The 17460-nt window shown below is 43.1% G+C and overlaps 1 protein-coding gene and 1 long non-coding RNA gene across 2 annotated transcripts in view; one reads left to right on the top strand and one right to left on the bottom strand.

The window, feature by feature from the left end:
- The window catches only part of LOC307036573, a 25182-nt gene continuing 7722 nt past the window's right edge, over positions 1-17460 (top strand). Inside the window, exon 1 of the long non-coding RNA XR_013807387.1 lies at positions 1-253. This is a non-coding gene — a long non-coding RNA (uncharacterized lncRNA). The remainder of the gene's footprint in view (positions 254-17460) is intronic.
- On the bottom strand, positions 6677-9602 carry LOC307036570 (E3 SUMO-protein ligase ZBED1-like). Its single transcript, XM_079677016.1, has 4 exons — positions 8682-9602; positions 8030-8537; positions 7632-7818; positions 6677-7484 (listed from the first exon to the last, which is right to left on the bottom strand). The coding sequence occupies exons 1-4, from the start codon at positions 9286-9288 to the stop codon at positions 7011-7013; spliced, it is 1776 nt and encodes a 591-aa protein (XP_079533142.1). The 5' UTR covers positions 9289-9602; the 3' UTR covers positions 6677-7010.

Below are 17460 nucleotides of genomic sequence, written 5' to 3' on the forward strand. Positions count from 1 at the left end.
AGGCTGCTGCATTGCCAAGACCGGAAGCAGCAGCCACTCTGGTGGCTAACATTAGCAGCTAACTTTTGCTCTGCGATTTTTACATAAAAATGGAATTATGGATTATAAATAATTCAAATTATTGCCCAGAAACTTTATCAACCTATGGATTAACCGATTCAGCCGCGTTTTTTCTCGTTTTAATGCCATTGAACACGTCTTTGGATCAGATTAACAGCTACGGTGAGACGATCTCCCTAGAAGCTACGTAAAGGTACGTGTTGTGATGTCTGTCTTTGCTTCCCCTGTCGCAAATTCGGATCACTCAGTGATGATACTATATACCTAAATAATCTGTGGAACCTCAGCTTTAATCAAATATCTTGTATGTGCAGCTACGATAAGTAATAAGGGTACTTTTATCTTGAGTTCTGTGCCAATGTCCGTTAGCATTTTTCGCTAAGGGGTCATTTAGATGCTTCTTATGAGACTTGTGTTTTGTTTTGGTAAGAATGGTTTATATCGTCAGTTAGCTGAGATTATTTCCGTTAATCTGGTATAACACATTAACATAGTTGGGTGTAACGCGTTACAAAGTAACTTTGTAATGTTACAAAGTAACGCGTTACTGTAATAATATTACTTTTGTCGGTAACGGAGTAGTGTAACGCGTTGCTTTTATAATTCAGTAATCACACTACAGTTACTAACATTGCCCCGACACGCGTTACTTCGTTACTTTTATAAAATAATCACACTCACTGACAGACAAGAGGGGTTTCCGCCGCCGCATGTTTGTATACTTGTAGGCCTACGTAATCTGCGCGATTTGCCCGTCCACATCTCCACGTGCAGTGCTGCATAAACATGGCTGAGTCATTTCATCTGTAAACTTCCTCAACGGGGCCGCTCGCTCTCTTTTCTTGATTGCCCTCTCACGGGTGAACAGTTCAATGTCCCGCTTCATTGTAGGAATTCTGCCATGTCTTTACCACTTTAGTTTGACCATCTCTGTTGCTAAGTTATGGAAAACTAAATAAATAAGTAATTAGATACCTTACCGTTACTGCGCTCATAAAGAATGATAAGAATAAGAATAATGCGTCTTGAACTGGTTTCATTAATTAGTGTCTTTTAGACCCTCCAGAAAAACGCGATTCTGCGATCGCAGAATTTACCGCATAATCAGCAAAATGGCGCAGATTTCTAAAAGGCCGCATATTTATCAAAAGGCCGCATAATCCCCGCATTTTTCCACACAAAGTTGAGAAAAAAAAAAGTTAACTCGTCTTGACGTGACGTCATCAGCTCGCGCATCACAGAATGTAAACAACACTGTATAGAGTGAACGTGTGGAGCTCACACGATAGAGAAAACACCAAAATGAAAATATCTAATCCATCTCATTTACCGACGAACATTTCTACTAAAGACCGGGCAAAAAGTGGGGGGAAACTATTCTGCACCCCGTGCAACTGTGTGTTGGAGCATAAGAGAAAATCGACGGTGACGACCCGCTTTGATTCATTCAAACATTCGAAAATGCTTTCTGCTGCTGCGGACAAGAAATCCAAACAACTCACGTTCACGAGGCATCAACCTCCAAAACCCTTTCGAGGGCTACAAGAAACGAGGTGAGTAGCCTACAAGATTGAAGCTGCAGATAACGAACGAGTAAATGAAAACAGAATGAGGCGGAGAAGTGTGTGTGTGTGTGTGTGTGTGTGTGTGTGTGTGTGTGTGTGTGTGTGTGTGTGTGTGTGTGTGTGTGTGTGTGTGTGTGTGTGTGTGTGTGTGTGTGTGTGTGTGTGTGTGTGTGTGTGTGTGTGTGTGTGTGTGTGTGTGTGTGTGTGTGTGTGTGTGTGTGTGTGTGTGTGTGTGTGTGTGTGTGTGTGTGTGTGTGTGAAATTAAAATAGCCCAATTGCTTTTACAATAAATAAACATTGAATGTGTTTAATTGAATAGTAAAGGGGTTTAACGTTAGTGGCAGGTTGTGTGTGAGAGAGAATAAATAAGACTATATTTAAAAAAAAAAATCGATATTTTTTTCCCGCATATTTAGCATATTTCGCAACTTTCCGCATATTTCGCAACTTCCCGCAGTTTCACCGCATAAAATCACATAAAACCCCGCATGTTTAATCGCATAATCAAGGATTTTAGCCCGCATAATCAAGGAATTTAGCCCGCATAATCAAGGATTTTTGCCCGCGTTTTTCTGGAGGGTCTAGTCTTTACGTTTCACAGACTGTTAGCTTGTTTTGGTAGGCTGGTAGCCTATTTTATTAAAGAGCATATAAAAAGAAAGACTTGTGTTATGTCTTCCTTAATGCAATAGTAATTGGGGGTGCAAGTGGAGTCTTGCAGAGGCAAAACTGTGGCGCGCTTACACTGTAGGTGCGCCGCAGTCTGCGTGATCTGCCTGTAGGGAGGGGCGGGCCGGCCCTGCGAGTAAAGTAATGAGTAAAGTAACAAGTTAGTTTATGTAGACAGTAACGAAATAGTGTAATATATTACTTTTTAAAAAAGTAATATGTAATATGTAATATATTACTTTTTTTTAGTAACGACCCCATCTCTGCTTTATGTCCAGCGGGGTGGGGGGGGGGGTCAGAAACCTGCTGACCCACAGCCACCCCCCCTCTCACCAGTCATGCGTTGCCTCGGCAAGCACAGACGACGAGAAGGGGCCAGACATGTCCAGGAGATAACATTTTATGATGAGCCTGGCGTAGACCAAGACGCCGCCGTGCATATATCTTCTACACTCACGCCGCTGAATAAGGCTGTTGACACAGCCACAGCCCGTGTAGAATGTGCACGGACCCCAGTGGGGAGGGCTCTCCCCGCCCGTCCATAGGCATTTTTAATGCACTCGCAGAGCCATCCTGCTAGGCGCTTCTTGGAGAGAGCTTTTCCAGCCACACCATCCCCAAAGCACACAAACAGTTGTTCAGTGCACCTAATGGTAGCCGTGCGCTCTACATAGCATGCTAGCGCTGCAGAGGAGGTGCAACTTAGCCTGCCTGGCCCCAACATGGGGTGGAGGATTAAAGCCACCTAACTGAATAGCCCTTGATCTGAATGAATTTCTCATACTCTTAAGTAAAGGAGGGGTTTGGCCTTAGTGTCGCCCTGCTACGGTCACCCCGGATCAACAGACAGCTTGGGTGCACCGACAGAGCGGTTAACTCAGACACTCTTTTGGCCGAAGTCAAGGCAAGTAGCAATGCTGTCTTCCATGAAAGTGCTTTCAGGGAGGAAAGCTCCAGAGGCTCAAATGGTTCTGTGACCAGAGCCTCGAGCACCAACGGCAGGTCCCACTGTGGGGCGGAGGCATGCACTACCAGGTGCTGCCTCCTGACCCCCTGCAAAAACCGCGTCATAAGCGGCTGACTGAAGGCTGACCTGCCCCCAAATCCCTCATGGCAGGACAAAATGGCTGCTGCATACACCTTAATTGTGGAATGAGCCAGCCCCCTGTCCACCAGTATCTGTAAGTAGGTAAAAATAGAGCACAGAGTGCACGACAGAGGCTCTAGACTCCTTCCTTCACACCATCGTCGGAATCCCGCCCACTTCGGCCTGTAACAGGCTGTGGTGGATTCTGCTCTTGCTGCTTCGATAGTCTGAATAACGTTATCAGACAGCCCCACCTGTCTCAGCCTGTCCCTCTCAGGAGCCAAGCCTGGAGAGGTTGGCCCAGAGTGGGTAACGCCCCTATTTCTCCTGCTTCCTGAGACAGCGCTCCCCAGACATGAGGAATAGCCCAGGGTTGGCCCATCATCATCTGTGTTACCCCCACGTACCATGGCGCCAGGCGGCGATCTGGGGCCACCAGGATGATTGACAGCTGTTCCCGCCTCATCCTCTCCAGGAGGGGGGGGATAAGGCGCAGCGGTGGAAAGACGTAAAGCAGCTTTCTTGGCCATGGCTCGTGTGCAAATGCGTCGACCCCCAAGGGTGGGTTGTCCCACCGAGCCAGGGAGAACCACAGGGCACAGTGGCTGTTGCGCTGATTGGCGAACAGGTCCACCTCTGCTCTCCCGAACTGAGTCCAGACCTGCTTCACCACCTCCGGGTGAAGCGTCCATTCGTATGGCAGAGGTCCGCCTCTTGACATGAGGTCGGCCCCCCCATTCTCCCCCCCCGGGATGTGCAGGGCCCTTAGAGACAACACAATCTGTGACACCCACAGCCATAGGTTCTCTGCTGCGGTCAACAAGGCTATTGAACGGACTCCGCCCTGCCTGTTGATGTACGCCACTGTGGTGCGGTTGTCGCTCCTTACAAACACATGTTTGCCCTGTATTAAGGGTTTGAAGTGCTGTAGGACCAACATCACTGCTTGCAGCTCCAGGAGGTTGCTGTGCCGCGCCGCTGCCAGAGGACAGCAACCACCCACAGCTCTCTCTATGCACGTCCCCCCCGCATCCTGTTACTGAAGCTTCTGTGAAGAATGTGATATAGGAGGTCACCTGCCCCAGTGGAGATCCCCTCCGCAGATTCTCTGGGGACCCCCAGAATCGGAGGTTGCTCTCTACTGAGGGGGGGATGGTCACCAGACACCGTTTGTGTCTTTTGAGATCTAAACGAAGGTCGATAAACCACCTCTGCATGCGACGTGCATGCAGGAGTCCGAGTGGCACTACGGAGTGAGCAGCCGTCATGAAACCCAAGGTCTGCATGATGGTCAAAGCTGTCACTGCCGCCCCCTGACGCAGCCTGCAGACCGCCCGCAACAGGGACGCCTGTCTGCTTTCTGTAAGGGTGGCCCGTAGCACCACCCCCAGATATTCTACCTGCTGGTGAGGTATGGGGGAGCTCTTCTTCCAATTGATCGCAAAACCTAACTTGGTTAGATGAAGGATCAACTGGGCTGTGTGAAACATTGCCCATTCCCTGGACCTGGCCATGACTATGACTATGAGGTCGTCCAGATAAAAGAAGACCTTCATGCCATGGTCGCGCAGCGGCTGCAGCGCCGTGGCCACACATCTGCTGAACGTGCGTGGGGATAGGGAGTAGCCGAACGGCAGCCTGTTGTACTCGTAGGCTACCCCCTGGAAGGGAAAACGCAAATACTTCCTGTGTTTTGGGGCAATTTCGACATGAAAGTAAGCGTCCTTCAGGTCGATGGTTGTAAACCAATCGCCCGGCCGCACCAGCCCCAGCACCTGTTTTATAGTGAACATGTGGAATTTTCTGAATGCAATGTGCCGGTTCAGACCTCAAGATCCAGGATGGGCCTGAATTCCCCTGTTTTTTTGGGAACCAGAAAATACAGGGAATAATCCCCCTTCTCTCTGAATGGAGGGTGCACAACAGACACCGCCTGTTTCTGCAACAGGGCCTGAACCTCTGCTGAGAGGAAACCTATCTCCTCTTGGGATGACAGATATGCCTCTCTTATGCCTCGGAATGGAGGAGGGATACTGTGGAACTGGAGTGAATAACCCAGCGTCAGTGTCCTGTCCATCCACTCTGTTAACACACAACTGTCTTTCCATTCCCCATAACATTGTGTTAGGGAATGTGCTATCAGCTGTGGAGCTACAGCTATGAAGCTGTGATACTCCCTGGTTTCCCACTCCGCCGTCAAACCCTCCATAAAAGGAAGTTTGACCCATGGGGGGCTGACACAGAAAGGGCAGTTTTTCAATAATGCATTTTTCACCCAGAGAAAAAAATGGCAGATTTTCCACTGAGGTCCCTGAACGCCCCACAGGACACTCTCGCTCCGCCGTAATGCTGTTTTCTCTCAAATGCGGCTTTCACACCAGCGCTTTTCCCTTTCTAGCTCCGAGCTAGAGCTTTTCTGGTTCAGCTCCGGTTTCCCTTTTCTGCTCCCGCTCTGTTCACACCGCCCAGAGAGCCCGACTGGTGCAGCCGCTGCTGCGTCATGACGTCACCGTTTACATCGCTGATTTGCTCCCAAACGGCGCTCACAACAACAACAACAACAACAGGGGACTGCGTCGGATCGATGATCGTGTTGCTTTTAATCACACGAAGTCAGATTAAATAAAAATAACGACTTCTCCAAGCTTATACTTTTCTCCAGAGTGCCGTGGTTCATTGTTTATTAATGTGTTTCAGCGGCATTTACCGACCGCTGCTCTTCCACGGGAGTTTATTCTCCCGTTAGCTCCGGGTTAGCTAATACTTTAGAGCGGCCTCTCTAAAGTATTCACTGTCTGACTGTCACACAAGCAGCTGATACATATCCCCAATTCCCCTTAAGTGAATGTGTGTCAGTCTGAATTGACGCTGTTTGGCATCACAACGCTGTTATTAAAGTGTCTCTGGTATAAAATGGTTGATGTTAGCATAGCAACCGAAGGTAAACTGACTACTTGCTAATGCTATCCTATTGTGGCATAAGCCGTTTTCACTATGGCAATAGCATGCTATTACTAGGAGTGTTCTATAGTAGGTGAAAAATGTTACAGAACACTACAAACTTATTATAGGACACTATACAACTCTTATATTATACTATAGTAATACTATAGTTCATTTATAGTTCATTTCATAAGGGAGGGGCGTACAGCAGACAGTAGCTAGCAGTTTTCGACAGATACAGCCCACTCCAAAATATATTGTTTTATATAAAATATATTGATATATATATATATTAGTGGTGGGCATAGATACATTTTTTTAATCTAGATTAATCTCACTGTATTCTTGGAATTAATCTAGATTAATCTAGATTAAAATGGCTCATTTGAATTCTGCCGAAGGCATTCAGAATATGTGTGCTACCCAAATAATGACTAAAAGTAAGTCTTTGAGAACGGGTTTCTCAAGCCAGGTGGTGCATTAGACCAGGGGCTCATCTCCAGTTTCCAAAATGCATCACAAACTGCTTGAGAAAGCTGTTCTATGATAATTGGTGATGAAAATAAATCAATGACAATGAGATGTACTTGTGTTTATTAACTGTTTATTTTTAGTTGAACAGTAGGCCTATATAACAGGTTGTAATGAACTGTTTACAGTCAGTAGCTTTGTGTAAGTCAAAGCTCTATTTCTCCTTCTTCCACCAGTCACTCAGGCAGACCAGTTTGTTCACATTTTCTGGTGACAAACAAGCTCTCCTCTTCTGCACAATATGGCCTGCTAAAGAAAAAAGTCTCTCGCATGGGACAGTTGTGGCAGGAGTCCCCAAGTATTTACGGGCAATTTGGGCCATCTTACCATAGACAGCAGTGTGCTCCGACCACCACTTCAGTGGACACTGATCTAGACTGGCACTGGGCTCTACCTTGTACCTCTCCACTGTACTATCTTCTGGTGTCTCCTCATCTGATTCTGAGTCGGATCCCATCAGTAGCAGGGCTGTTTTCTTCTTGGGTGGCTCAGGGTTCTCCTCCCTGAGTGGCTGCAGAGCAGGTTCTTCTCCCTTCATCAACGCACTTAGCTTTGCCCACACTGGCTCCCTCTCTGCTCTGGGCAAGCACTTGAGGTCCTTAAATCGTGGATCTAGAGCAGTCGCCACCTTTGATGAATAAAAAATAATAATTATTGATTGATGAAAATGTCACTTTCCAAATCCAACCTCCATATTTCTTCATGACTTATTCATCTGGCTTTACAGTCTATTATGGTCATACAATGTAGTTATCTTCTGGTCACTCTGACATACCTTAAGCCATTCCAGGTTTATTTTCTCCCTCCGCTGGTTGAGGTCCTTGATGAAGGCAGCCTTGAATCGCACAATATAGGCAGGATCATCATCTGAGATGTTCATCGCATGCTGGAGGTGGCACAGGGCAGGTAGAACCACAGAGCAGGATACATACTTATCTCCACCAAGGAGCTCAGTGATGTACCTACAGACAGACAGACAGACAGACAGACAGACAGACAGACAGACAGACAGACAGACAGACAGACAGACAGACACACACACAGCAAAAAAATATTAGTGACAGATTAATTTAACTCAGATTACACATTTAAGGGCAGGTGTTTCTTACATACAAAGTGACATTTAAAAACTTGTATGCCAATTCATGAACACACTATCTTTTTAGACCATACCTGCATGGCTCCAGCAGTTTCTCTAGCTTTGCCAACTTCTCATAATCCGCATTTGTTGGGAGGGCCAGGTTGTGCTTCTGCAGCGACAGCGTTGTGTGCAGTGCGTCTCTGTTGCGCCTCACGCGCTTTATCATCTCAAGAGTGGAATTCCAACGTGTTGGAACATCTTGCACGAGTGACTCCTTAACTTGTCCAAGGGAGGATTGTTGGACATTTAGCTCGTCTGAGTTGGCCGGACTGTGTTTGAAATGTCCGACCACTTTACGGCACTTGGCCAGTGCACCATCAAAACCACCTTCCCGCAATGACATTACAATAGCTCTCTGTACAACATGCGCAACACAGGGCAAGTGCTCGAATGGAAGTATCCTCCCTGCTGCCACCATATTAGGAGCGCTATCTGTTCCAATAGTGCTTATTTTGTCAGTTATCCCCCACTGATTAGCGACGTCGAGGAACTGCCTTGCACACGCTTCTGCAAAGTGACGCTCCTCTGTTTTCATCACACCTAACGGACAGACAAAGTAAATTAGAATAATTTCACTACTAGTAGTAAACAACTAGCAATTATCAAGAAGCAAACATAACGTGGTGGTAATTAAAAGGCTACGAAATTAAATTATGTAATTTAAAATGACATAACGTAGCATACCTAAAGCGAAGGAGTGAAGTTCCCAGCTAGCATCGATGAGGTGTACTGTAACGCCGAGGTAGTTGTCGTTGTTAACGGACGTCCAATGGTCCCCAGTCAGTGCTACAGACCTCGCCTCTACCATCTTCTCAACTTTCGTAGCTTTCTCTTCTGCGTGCTGGTCATGTATTCTCCTCATGATAGTTCGCCTCGCAGGTAGTTTGTAAGATGGGTCACCTGTGGCCGCCTGGAGAACAAGCTCGAGCCCGTCATCTTCAACCACGCTAATGGGCCTGCAGCTGGTGGCAATCCACTGAGCGAGGAGACTAGTTAGCTTGGCTGATAGAGCTGTGCTGACGGGCTTGCCTCGGTTGCACTCAAAGATAGTTGTTTGACGACGAGTCTTCCCCCGCGCTACATCAGTGCTCGGCCCGGCATCTTCCGCATTAGCTAAGGGATGCTTTGCGTTTAGGTGGTACTTGAGACTGGATGAACTCCTACAGTAAACTAATTCCGCATTGCACAAGGTGCAAACAACCTTATTTTTGTCGAGGTTTCCATCGGGAAGCTTCTTAAAAATAAATTTCCCCTGAAGCAAACCCCGCGGCTTCATTCCTGCTGTATCCATGTTAGCATGTCACGTTTAATGTGGCTGATTTGACCGGGGTCAGATCCATAGACAGTAGAAGAAACACAGGTCAAAGACTCGATCTCGCCCCCTACAGTGCAATTCGGCTAGGTATACATCCGCGCTAAATTATCAAGGTGAAAGTCATCATCGCTTGCGTAGTATAGACCCAGCTCCCAACCCAACTTTGAGAATAGATTAACGGCGATATTTTTTTTTATCGCCGACAAGAGTCTCACGTTAACGCAGCACGTTAACGCCGATAACGGCCCACCACTAATATATATATATATATATTAGGGCTGTCAGTTGATTAAAATATTTAATCGCGATTAATCGCACATTTTTTATCTGTTCTAAATGTACCTTAGAGGAATATTTTTCAAGTTGTTAATACTCTTATCAACATATGAGTGGAAAAATATGCTTTATGCAAATGTTTATTATCATTTGAACAATGACAAATATCCTCATGAATATTAAACACAACAACCTCTGAACATTACAAATATTCGCCTCAATTCAACCTGGAACCGCTCTCATACAATAATACAATACAAATGGTGTGTGTGTGTGTGTGTGTGTGTGTGTGTGTGTGTGTGTGTGTGTGTGTGTGTGTGTGTGTGTGTGTGTGTGTGTGTGTGTGTGTGTGTGTGTGTGTGTGTGTGTGTGTGTGTGTGTGTGTGTGTGTGTGTGTGTGTGTGTGTGTGTGTGTGTGTGTGTGTGTGTGTGTGTGTGTGTGTGTGTGTGTGTGTGTGTGTGTGTGTGTGTGTGTTGTTGGAGATTAGGAGGATGTTTAAAACCAACCTCGTCTCCGCGTGTCGCTTGGTAAGCTGGGTAAATTCGTAAAAAGGAAGGGATTAAGAAAAACCAGAATGCAAGTTAAACAATAATCTTGTTTTAATGATACAAAGTAACAATACAAATACAAAGGAAGTACTTCCTGCTCTTTCTCCTGTCCTACTCTCTGGTCAGCCTGAAGAAAAAGAGCTCGAACCAAAGGAAAACACCGGCTTTCATATTAAAAACACAGGAGGAGGTGTGTGCGTGCTTTCCCCCAGCGGTCATCTTATTGGGAGAGACCAACACATGGCCTGTCGCACCCAATCAGTGCGACACAGCAGAAGAAACCCGGAAACAAAAAGTCTCTTTCAGTTTGACGAAAACCAGAAACCTTTTGGTGTCTGGTACGAACTTGCTCTAAACAACAAGTTTCCTTATCTTATTTCACATCTTGCAGCCAGCACACACACATCCCCTTTATGGCCCTTTGTCCCTGTGTCCATCTTCCCCCCTCAGGTTACCACACACAAGTTAAAAGTATGTTTTAAGATATAGTTGTTATAGTTGGCTAAATATACGTAATACATGTAAATTACTTTCATATCAATAATAACGAGGAACACATTACCTATGCTCTTAAGCAGTATTAGAGATGCTTTTCAATTAGTCAAACTTCACACAGGCCCAATATAGAGAACACGCTCATTTGTCCTACAGCCCTTCCCGCCATTTGAGCTATTGTTCACATCCTTACTTCAAATAAAAGGTTTCACATTGTATATTTCCAGCTTCCTTTACACATACTGTTATTATTAATACAAAGTAATTAACCACACACATCTATTGAAAACAAGTAGATTTCCCTGATAATTGACATGCTGAAAATCTTAAGAAGAATGTCCCCTCCCCCAGCTCTCTCGTCCCTGTCATAAAAGCTGCTTCCATTTCATATAGAGTAATAAAACATGTTTAAGCTAATTTCTCCACAATGTTTGTAGCCATTTAGTACCCGCACATGAAAGAATAAAAACAGAGGTATAGTTGAACAGTAATCACGCAGCACATATATTTACTGCAATGAAAACACACACATTTGCCCTAAGCATGTGTAACGCACCCTCTTCTTTTATGAGGGAAACATTCCAGAGTTTTGGAGCTATCCCCAAATTAGGATGTCCCCTGCTCACATCCCTCTCTAAACACAAAGACTTCACCTCAATATATTGGGGAGGGAAAATATACTTTGTCCCTTCAAATTTAACACACATGAATATATATAAGGTGACATTAAAATGAATATACCAGATTTAACTTTCCTGCCATAACACGGTACTTTAATACTTCAAATAATTCAAATAATCCTTCAATTCCCCCTTTTGGTTTCGCCTCACGAGACCAACACACATAAGATATTTGAAACACAACTACTGTCATTCTTTGATACTGTGTCTGTCCCCCTTCATTAAACCTTTGGGAACAGAACACAACTTTTCATGTCAGTGAAGGAACTATCAGAGTGGTTGCCTGAGTGCCAGAAAGCAGCATCCTTGCGTGTTGTTGAATCCTCAGGGCCCCCCTCCCCCTCAAAGGAATACGCCAACAAGGGCAGCTGATAGGGAGGGGGAGATGCGGCCTTTCCTTCAAAGGTGGAACTGATGAATATGATCAGAGAGAAGTAGACTCCTCTGCTGCCTCGAGAAGTCCCCCAGCCCGCTGACGCCAGCTTCCGAGTCGTCTGCTGTAGGGATGTCCGCGAGGTCCTTCTCCTCCAGTCCGCTGATGACAGCTTCCGAGTCGTCTGCTGTAGGGATGTCCTCCAAGGTCCTAGCCGGAGTGTTCCCCGCCGCACACTGGCTCCAGTAGTACCAGATGTCCCCCTTTGCTCCTCGGCGGACGGCATGAGATGTCCTCTGGGTCACTCAGTGGGGGCCGGAGAACCTGGGGTTGAGCCACGTAGACCTGATGACCTTCAGCCAGACGAACTCCGCTGTGTCGGCCTCCGGCTCCTCGGGTCCCCCTTTTGGCGTCAGGAACCTGTGTGGAGAAATCTGATACCCACCCCTCAAGTCTACGCTCAGGGCTTCTGGGCCCTCAGTTGTTTGACCCACCACTGGTAGGCTGCTTGGAGCCTGTTGGTGGGGTGTCTTAAAACAACAGCTGTCTGTGAACAGGTTTTCTAAATTAGTTGCAGACCTCCTATCTGCCAGTGCCGCTTCAGAATCCTAATACTTGGCCTGTGTCAACAAAATAAACCCCAACATCTTCAGGTGAACTAAATAACATATTTGAATAACTCTGAATTTCTGACAAGCATCTGTGTTATTTTTTAAATGAAATCCTTGAGATCCTATTCAAAATCTAAATATAATATGAACTGCTAATGTCTCTGGTAAAGAAACACACTAATGTAATGGATTAAAAACAACTAAAATCATGATACTGACAAAGTGAATGATTTCCTGGTGATACTGCTTCTACTTGTCAGTGCTTAGATATAATCAAGCTGAAAAATGAATACAGAAATACAACATACTGTCATCAAATGTCTTTCTATTATGAATTTAAATTAAATGTATTTTAATTTGTTAATAATAATGTTACCTCAATAAAGTCTATGGCTTTTACTTCTTTACCAGGCTAGTTACAAGATGTTGTCTACATTAAATCTCATTACATTACTATGTTTTAGCTTAACTGTAATATATTCTTTCTACAGTTCAAACCTCAGTTACTTTAATACCTGTTGAAATATTACAAAATTGTTCCATTATCACAGTTCACCTTCTCTGGTATTCTCATTCTGGAATTACCTCTCTCAGTAGCCCCTTGCCCACTGATTATGCATCTGTGTTACCTGTTATAACTCAATCAATATTAGAAACATGTCAACATTCATCAAACAGTATCTTATCCCCAGATATGGAGCAGGTCAAATCTAAAACTGTCAATCAATGGTCAGATTGAACTTCCGAGTCGGGGCGGCAGGTTTCTTTCAGCCCCTAAATGAAAAAATCCCACACTCCCCCTTTTTACACATGTAAACATGTGTAACAAAATCCTGTATGGGAAGAAAACCTTCAGGTAACCAGTGGTTATAAGAAAATACCAAACATCATTCCCAAAAGTACATCCATCATTTTTCACAGTAAACACTCCAGGGAAAATAAGTGTTCATTTCCAGCTGGCAGTCCTAAAAGAAACAGAATCTTTAGATTTTAGTTTGAGTTTTACATTTGCAAACCGCCAACTCCTGTGGGAATTAGAAACGGGTCACATGTGGTTTCCCCCTTTTGCAGAATTTTTAGGAAACCTATGTTTCCCTTGGAGCTCCAAAATAATATGTTAGTCCAAAGACATGCTCGGTTAGTTATTGTTTTAGAATCATGCAGTTACACTGATCACATGCCGGCATTCCATTCACACTCACACTGTCAGGTTTTAAAGTCAAGCTTGGTCAGCCCCAGAGTCAGTCATTGATAGTGCTTTTCTCAAGTCACACTGTCAGTCAGGGTCAAAGGTCATTTGGTCTCAGTTTCATTGGCCATGTGTCGTACTCTGCAGAGACATTAATATTCTACTAGCTGGAGTTGTACTAGTGACATCATTGTGTTGATGTCAACCAATGCAACAAAGTTTTTCTCGTGTTCGCAGCACCATTTTCTTCAGATGTTTAACAAACAAATGATCAATACACTTTATTAATATACCGCCCCTAGGAAACACAATACCTGACAAATGTTCATGCAAGGCATTCTTAAGTGAACCTGCAGAAAACTGCCTTTTTAATTAATATTCCAAATTAATCAATAATAATAACAATAATCCATTTTATCAATTTGTTTACCCTTAGAAGTGAACATACCTCATAATGTTACATCAGGATGTTAAACTAAGCTTTAGCCAAATCGATCATTATTAGTGTTTCAGATCTAACTGGAGGTTGAACACACAAAACCTTTTTTTTTTTTTGTACATCATGCAAACCACTAACATATTTTCCAATTTCAGCATCAGCCTTGTTACTCTAAAATTACATACTAAATAGGAATATTAGGAATGAAACAAATATTTAATCTTCAGAAATGTTCTCAACAAATGGAGAGTAATGCCATCTTTCTATCTAGTGAATATCCAACATATTTAAAAAATGTCAGATATACAAAAATAAGCCTAAATACTCTTTTACTATCAAAGTCTAAAGCTAGACCTAAGCTGAACAGTTTTTTAATGGACAATTTAATCTAGAAACAAAACAAAACTGGACTTGTGTTCTTGTTATGTGTTCTTCAAAATACATTAGTAAATACCTTGTGAAGTATTCACAATATAACTAATCCTCTCTAGGATATGAAATCCATTCATCTTTAACCAGATACTATTTCCCTATTTATTTTTAGTTCATGATAATAATGGTATAATGTCCACACGTTTACCCATAGCTAGTCACTATGTCAAGATTATCATGTGTGACATAATAATCAGATGTCTTGTTTGCCAAACAAGGATATTAAACCTTAACCCTTTCAGCATTCCAGACCATCATTAAACATCAGCCTCCCTTCCTAAACACTAAGCATATCATTCTACACCACCTTCTGGTAAACTCTTGCACAGTTATGCTGTAAAATCATCGCATGATTTCTTCAGAGTCTGAACAGACTGAGACCAGCCTGTCTCTTGATCTTGTCATATTGAGAACAGTCAATGATTCATTGTCCTCTTCAGCTGTAGTCAGTGGCAGGGTCCCCAAAAAGCTAGAACCGGCCCTGGTCAGTGGGCTCTAAGGAAACTCTCTCTGGCATTGGAATGTCCTGAGGGGGAAGGGACCTCTGGATCAATGTGATACACTCAGCAGACACACGTTGTCCTCTGTACAGCAGAAATCCCCAAACACTGCAGTACCTCTTCACACCACTGTTGCCTTGACAATAAGGCACAAGCAAACTGTCAAAACCTCCTCAGAGATGCGTTCTTTGCACAGTTCTTCTGTTTCTGTAATGAGCAACTTTTCACCAACACACTGATTCAGAGTACAACACAAAGGTGGCGCACAACTATCCAATGCTGCTGTAATCACAGCAAATCAGCTACTGAGAAAAACTCAATGTAAATCTCTCCCCCAGCGGGTGACAAGATAAAACAGCTGAGTGTCTATATGGTCAGGAATGCTGAAACATGTGAATGTTAAACCCATTAATGGTAACAGTCTTCCTATTCTTCATTACTTCAGTTCTCAGTTAATAGGCAAAACAAAAAACTTTTCTTAACCACTATAGATTCATCTTTTATCTACTTGCTTATTCTATTCTTTTCAAATTGTTTATCTAAGTTGTGTGTTACAAGCATGGTTAGATTTGTAATAGAATACAAAACTAACTGTATCCAGCGCTATATATTTAAAACAAGTAATCTGATCACAGTTAATGAATATATTTTTGGAACACTTAAAGGAATTATTACAAAATGTAATCTTCATTTTTACTAAAGCTGAAACCTAAATAAATCATCACGGAAAATTTTTCTGTCCTTATTACTTAATTGTTTCAATAAAAACTAAAAACATTGTGAAAACTCCCATTTTTGAGAACATCTCAACACTTTTATTCCATCTAAGCACGAATGTTTATGACAAACTCGTCCTATTAATCCCAAACGGTCTTTAATGGTGTCAATTGTGAACTTTTCTTAATATTAATTGTAAATGCAACGTATGTTCTCTTTAGAACAAAGATAGGATAGTTGCAGCTGAAACTGGTTAATAGCAATGTTCTGTTAACCTAGATAAGCCTGTTGTTCTTATATCTAGTAAATATATTCTTATCTTATGTTACTCATAAAACAATATGACATTTTCCAGAATAGTAGTAACTCTATATAACCTTTAATCTCTCTATACTTCTTCAAACCATCTGACTTTTCTCTCTCTCTTCCTCTCTGCGCCCTGCAGCCCCTTTGTGTAACCGTGTGAGATGGCTGGAGCAAAACCTCGTGCAGCACCTCTGTCATGCTTAAACATTAACAGATTCCCTCTGACTGACAAACTTACAAAAACCTTCTTTTTACTTTCTACTCCTTCATCATAAACTTAAAAACACCATTGTGGTGAATCGTTTACGTTTTCAGTTTCCTATCTACTTTAAACAACCATCAACTGAGAGTAACTGTATATTATAACAACTCCTAAATAACATTACAATATATATTTCCTCCAGTGAGTTCGTTATTTCATGTCTAACAAATTCTCCTCTTTCCATGTCTTATTCTAGATGGAAAAATCCACCTATCATATTTAATTGGAATAAAACCTTACCCTTAATGTACTTCATATGCTCAGTAAATCTCTTTTTACTTTCCCCTAAGGTTACTGTATGTAATATAATTTTCCTTGAAGTATAATTAAGTACAATCCTTAGTTAATGAGAAATACCATACAATTCACAACGCAATGCAACGGTATCAAACAGTTCTCAAAGACTATGTTTAAATAGCAGCAAATCATTGTTTCTTATTTATTTCAATATATCTACCACTTCAAATCACACATTGATCTGTTCATTTTCAATGTATTTCAGTCCAACTTCAGATCACTCGAGACAAAAGCAAGCAGACACCCTCCGGGCCGCTGCTGCTCTCGAGAGGAAAAAGGGGGGGGGAACTCTCACAGACAAATACTGACACCCCCTTCTATCTCCCCCGCTGTAGCTCTCAGCCTTTTTAGGAGAACGGGGGCTTCTTTCAACAATTAACACTTCTGCTATCCTTTTATCCAATTTTTCTGCTTGAACCCACTGTTCTCGTAAGCTCTTAACTCACGCTCCTCTCGTTCAAATTCTCCCTTCATTATGACTTCGTATCTATTCATCTGTCTTAGGCTGTTTCATGTTCAATAATATATTCTATTTATTCACAAGAAATATATCCTCCTTACTGTCTGTCCAGCTTTTAAGATGCGATATTTCTTTCAACAGAATGGGAGTTTAAACCCAACAGACTTATAACGCACCTTTTGGTTCCTATGAACCTCAGATTTGTTATTCACTTTAGCCATGGATAGAGACTCGATACTCTACTTGGCTTCCCCAGCAAGTATAGCCTGTGAGGACTCCCATACCTCCACTAGGCCAGGGACTCTATACCCTTCCAGCCGTTAGAGACTCAATACCCTACGCTGAAATACTTGCTGATTCACTTTTATATGTATAAAACATTCCCCATACAGTCTATTCAGCTTTTATTGTCCGATGTTTATTCCAACAAGTTTAGCAAGCCTCTCAGCGCGCTTCAACACCGTCTTTCAACGATGTGACGCTGATATGGAGTCGTAACCCAGGCTTACAGAACTCTTTATCGTGACGTTTGGCTTTATAGATTCAACCCCAACACAACAAA

The sequence above is a fragment of the Notothenia rossii genome (assembly GCF_949606895.1).
Source record: "Notothenia rossii genome assembly, chromosome: 4".
Classification (NCBI taxonomy): domain Eukaryota; kingdom Metazoa; phylum Chordata; class Actinopteri; order Perciformes; family Nototheniidae; genus Notothenia; species Notothenia rossii.

Coding starts and splice junctions, on each gene's coding strand:
- LOC307036570 (XM_079677016.1), bottom strand. CDS start 9,288: ATGGATACAGCAGGAATGAAGCCGCGGGGTTTGCTTCAGGGGAAATTT. Junction 7,819..8,029: donor AAACTGCTGGAGCCATGCAG/GTATGGTCTAAA, acceptor GTCTGTCTGTAG/GTACATCACTGAGCTCCTTG. Junction 7,485..7,631: donor TAAACCTGGAATGGCTTAAG/GTATGTCAGAGT, acceptor TATTCATCAAAG/GTGGCGACTGCTCTAGATCC.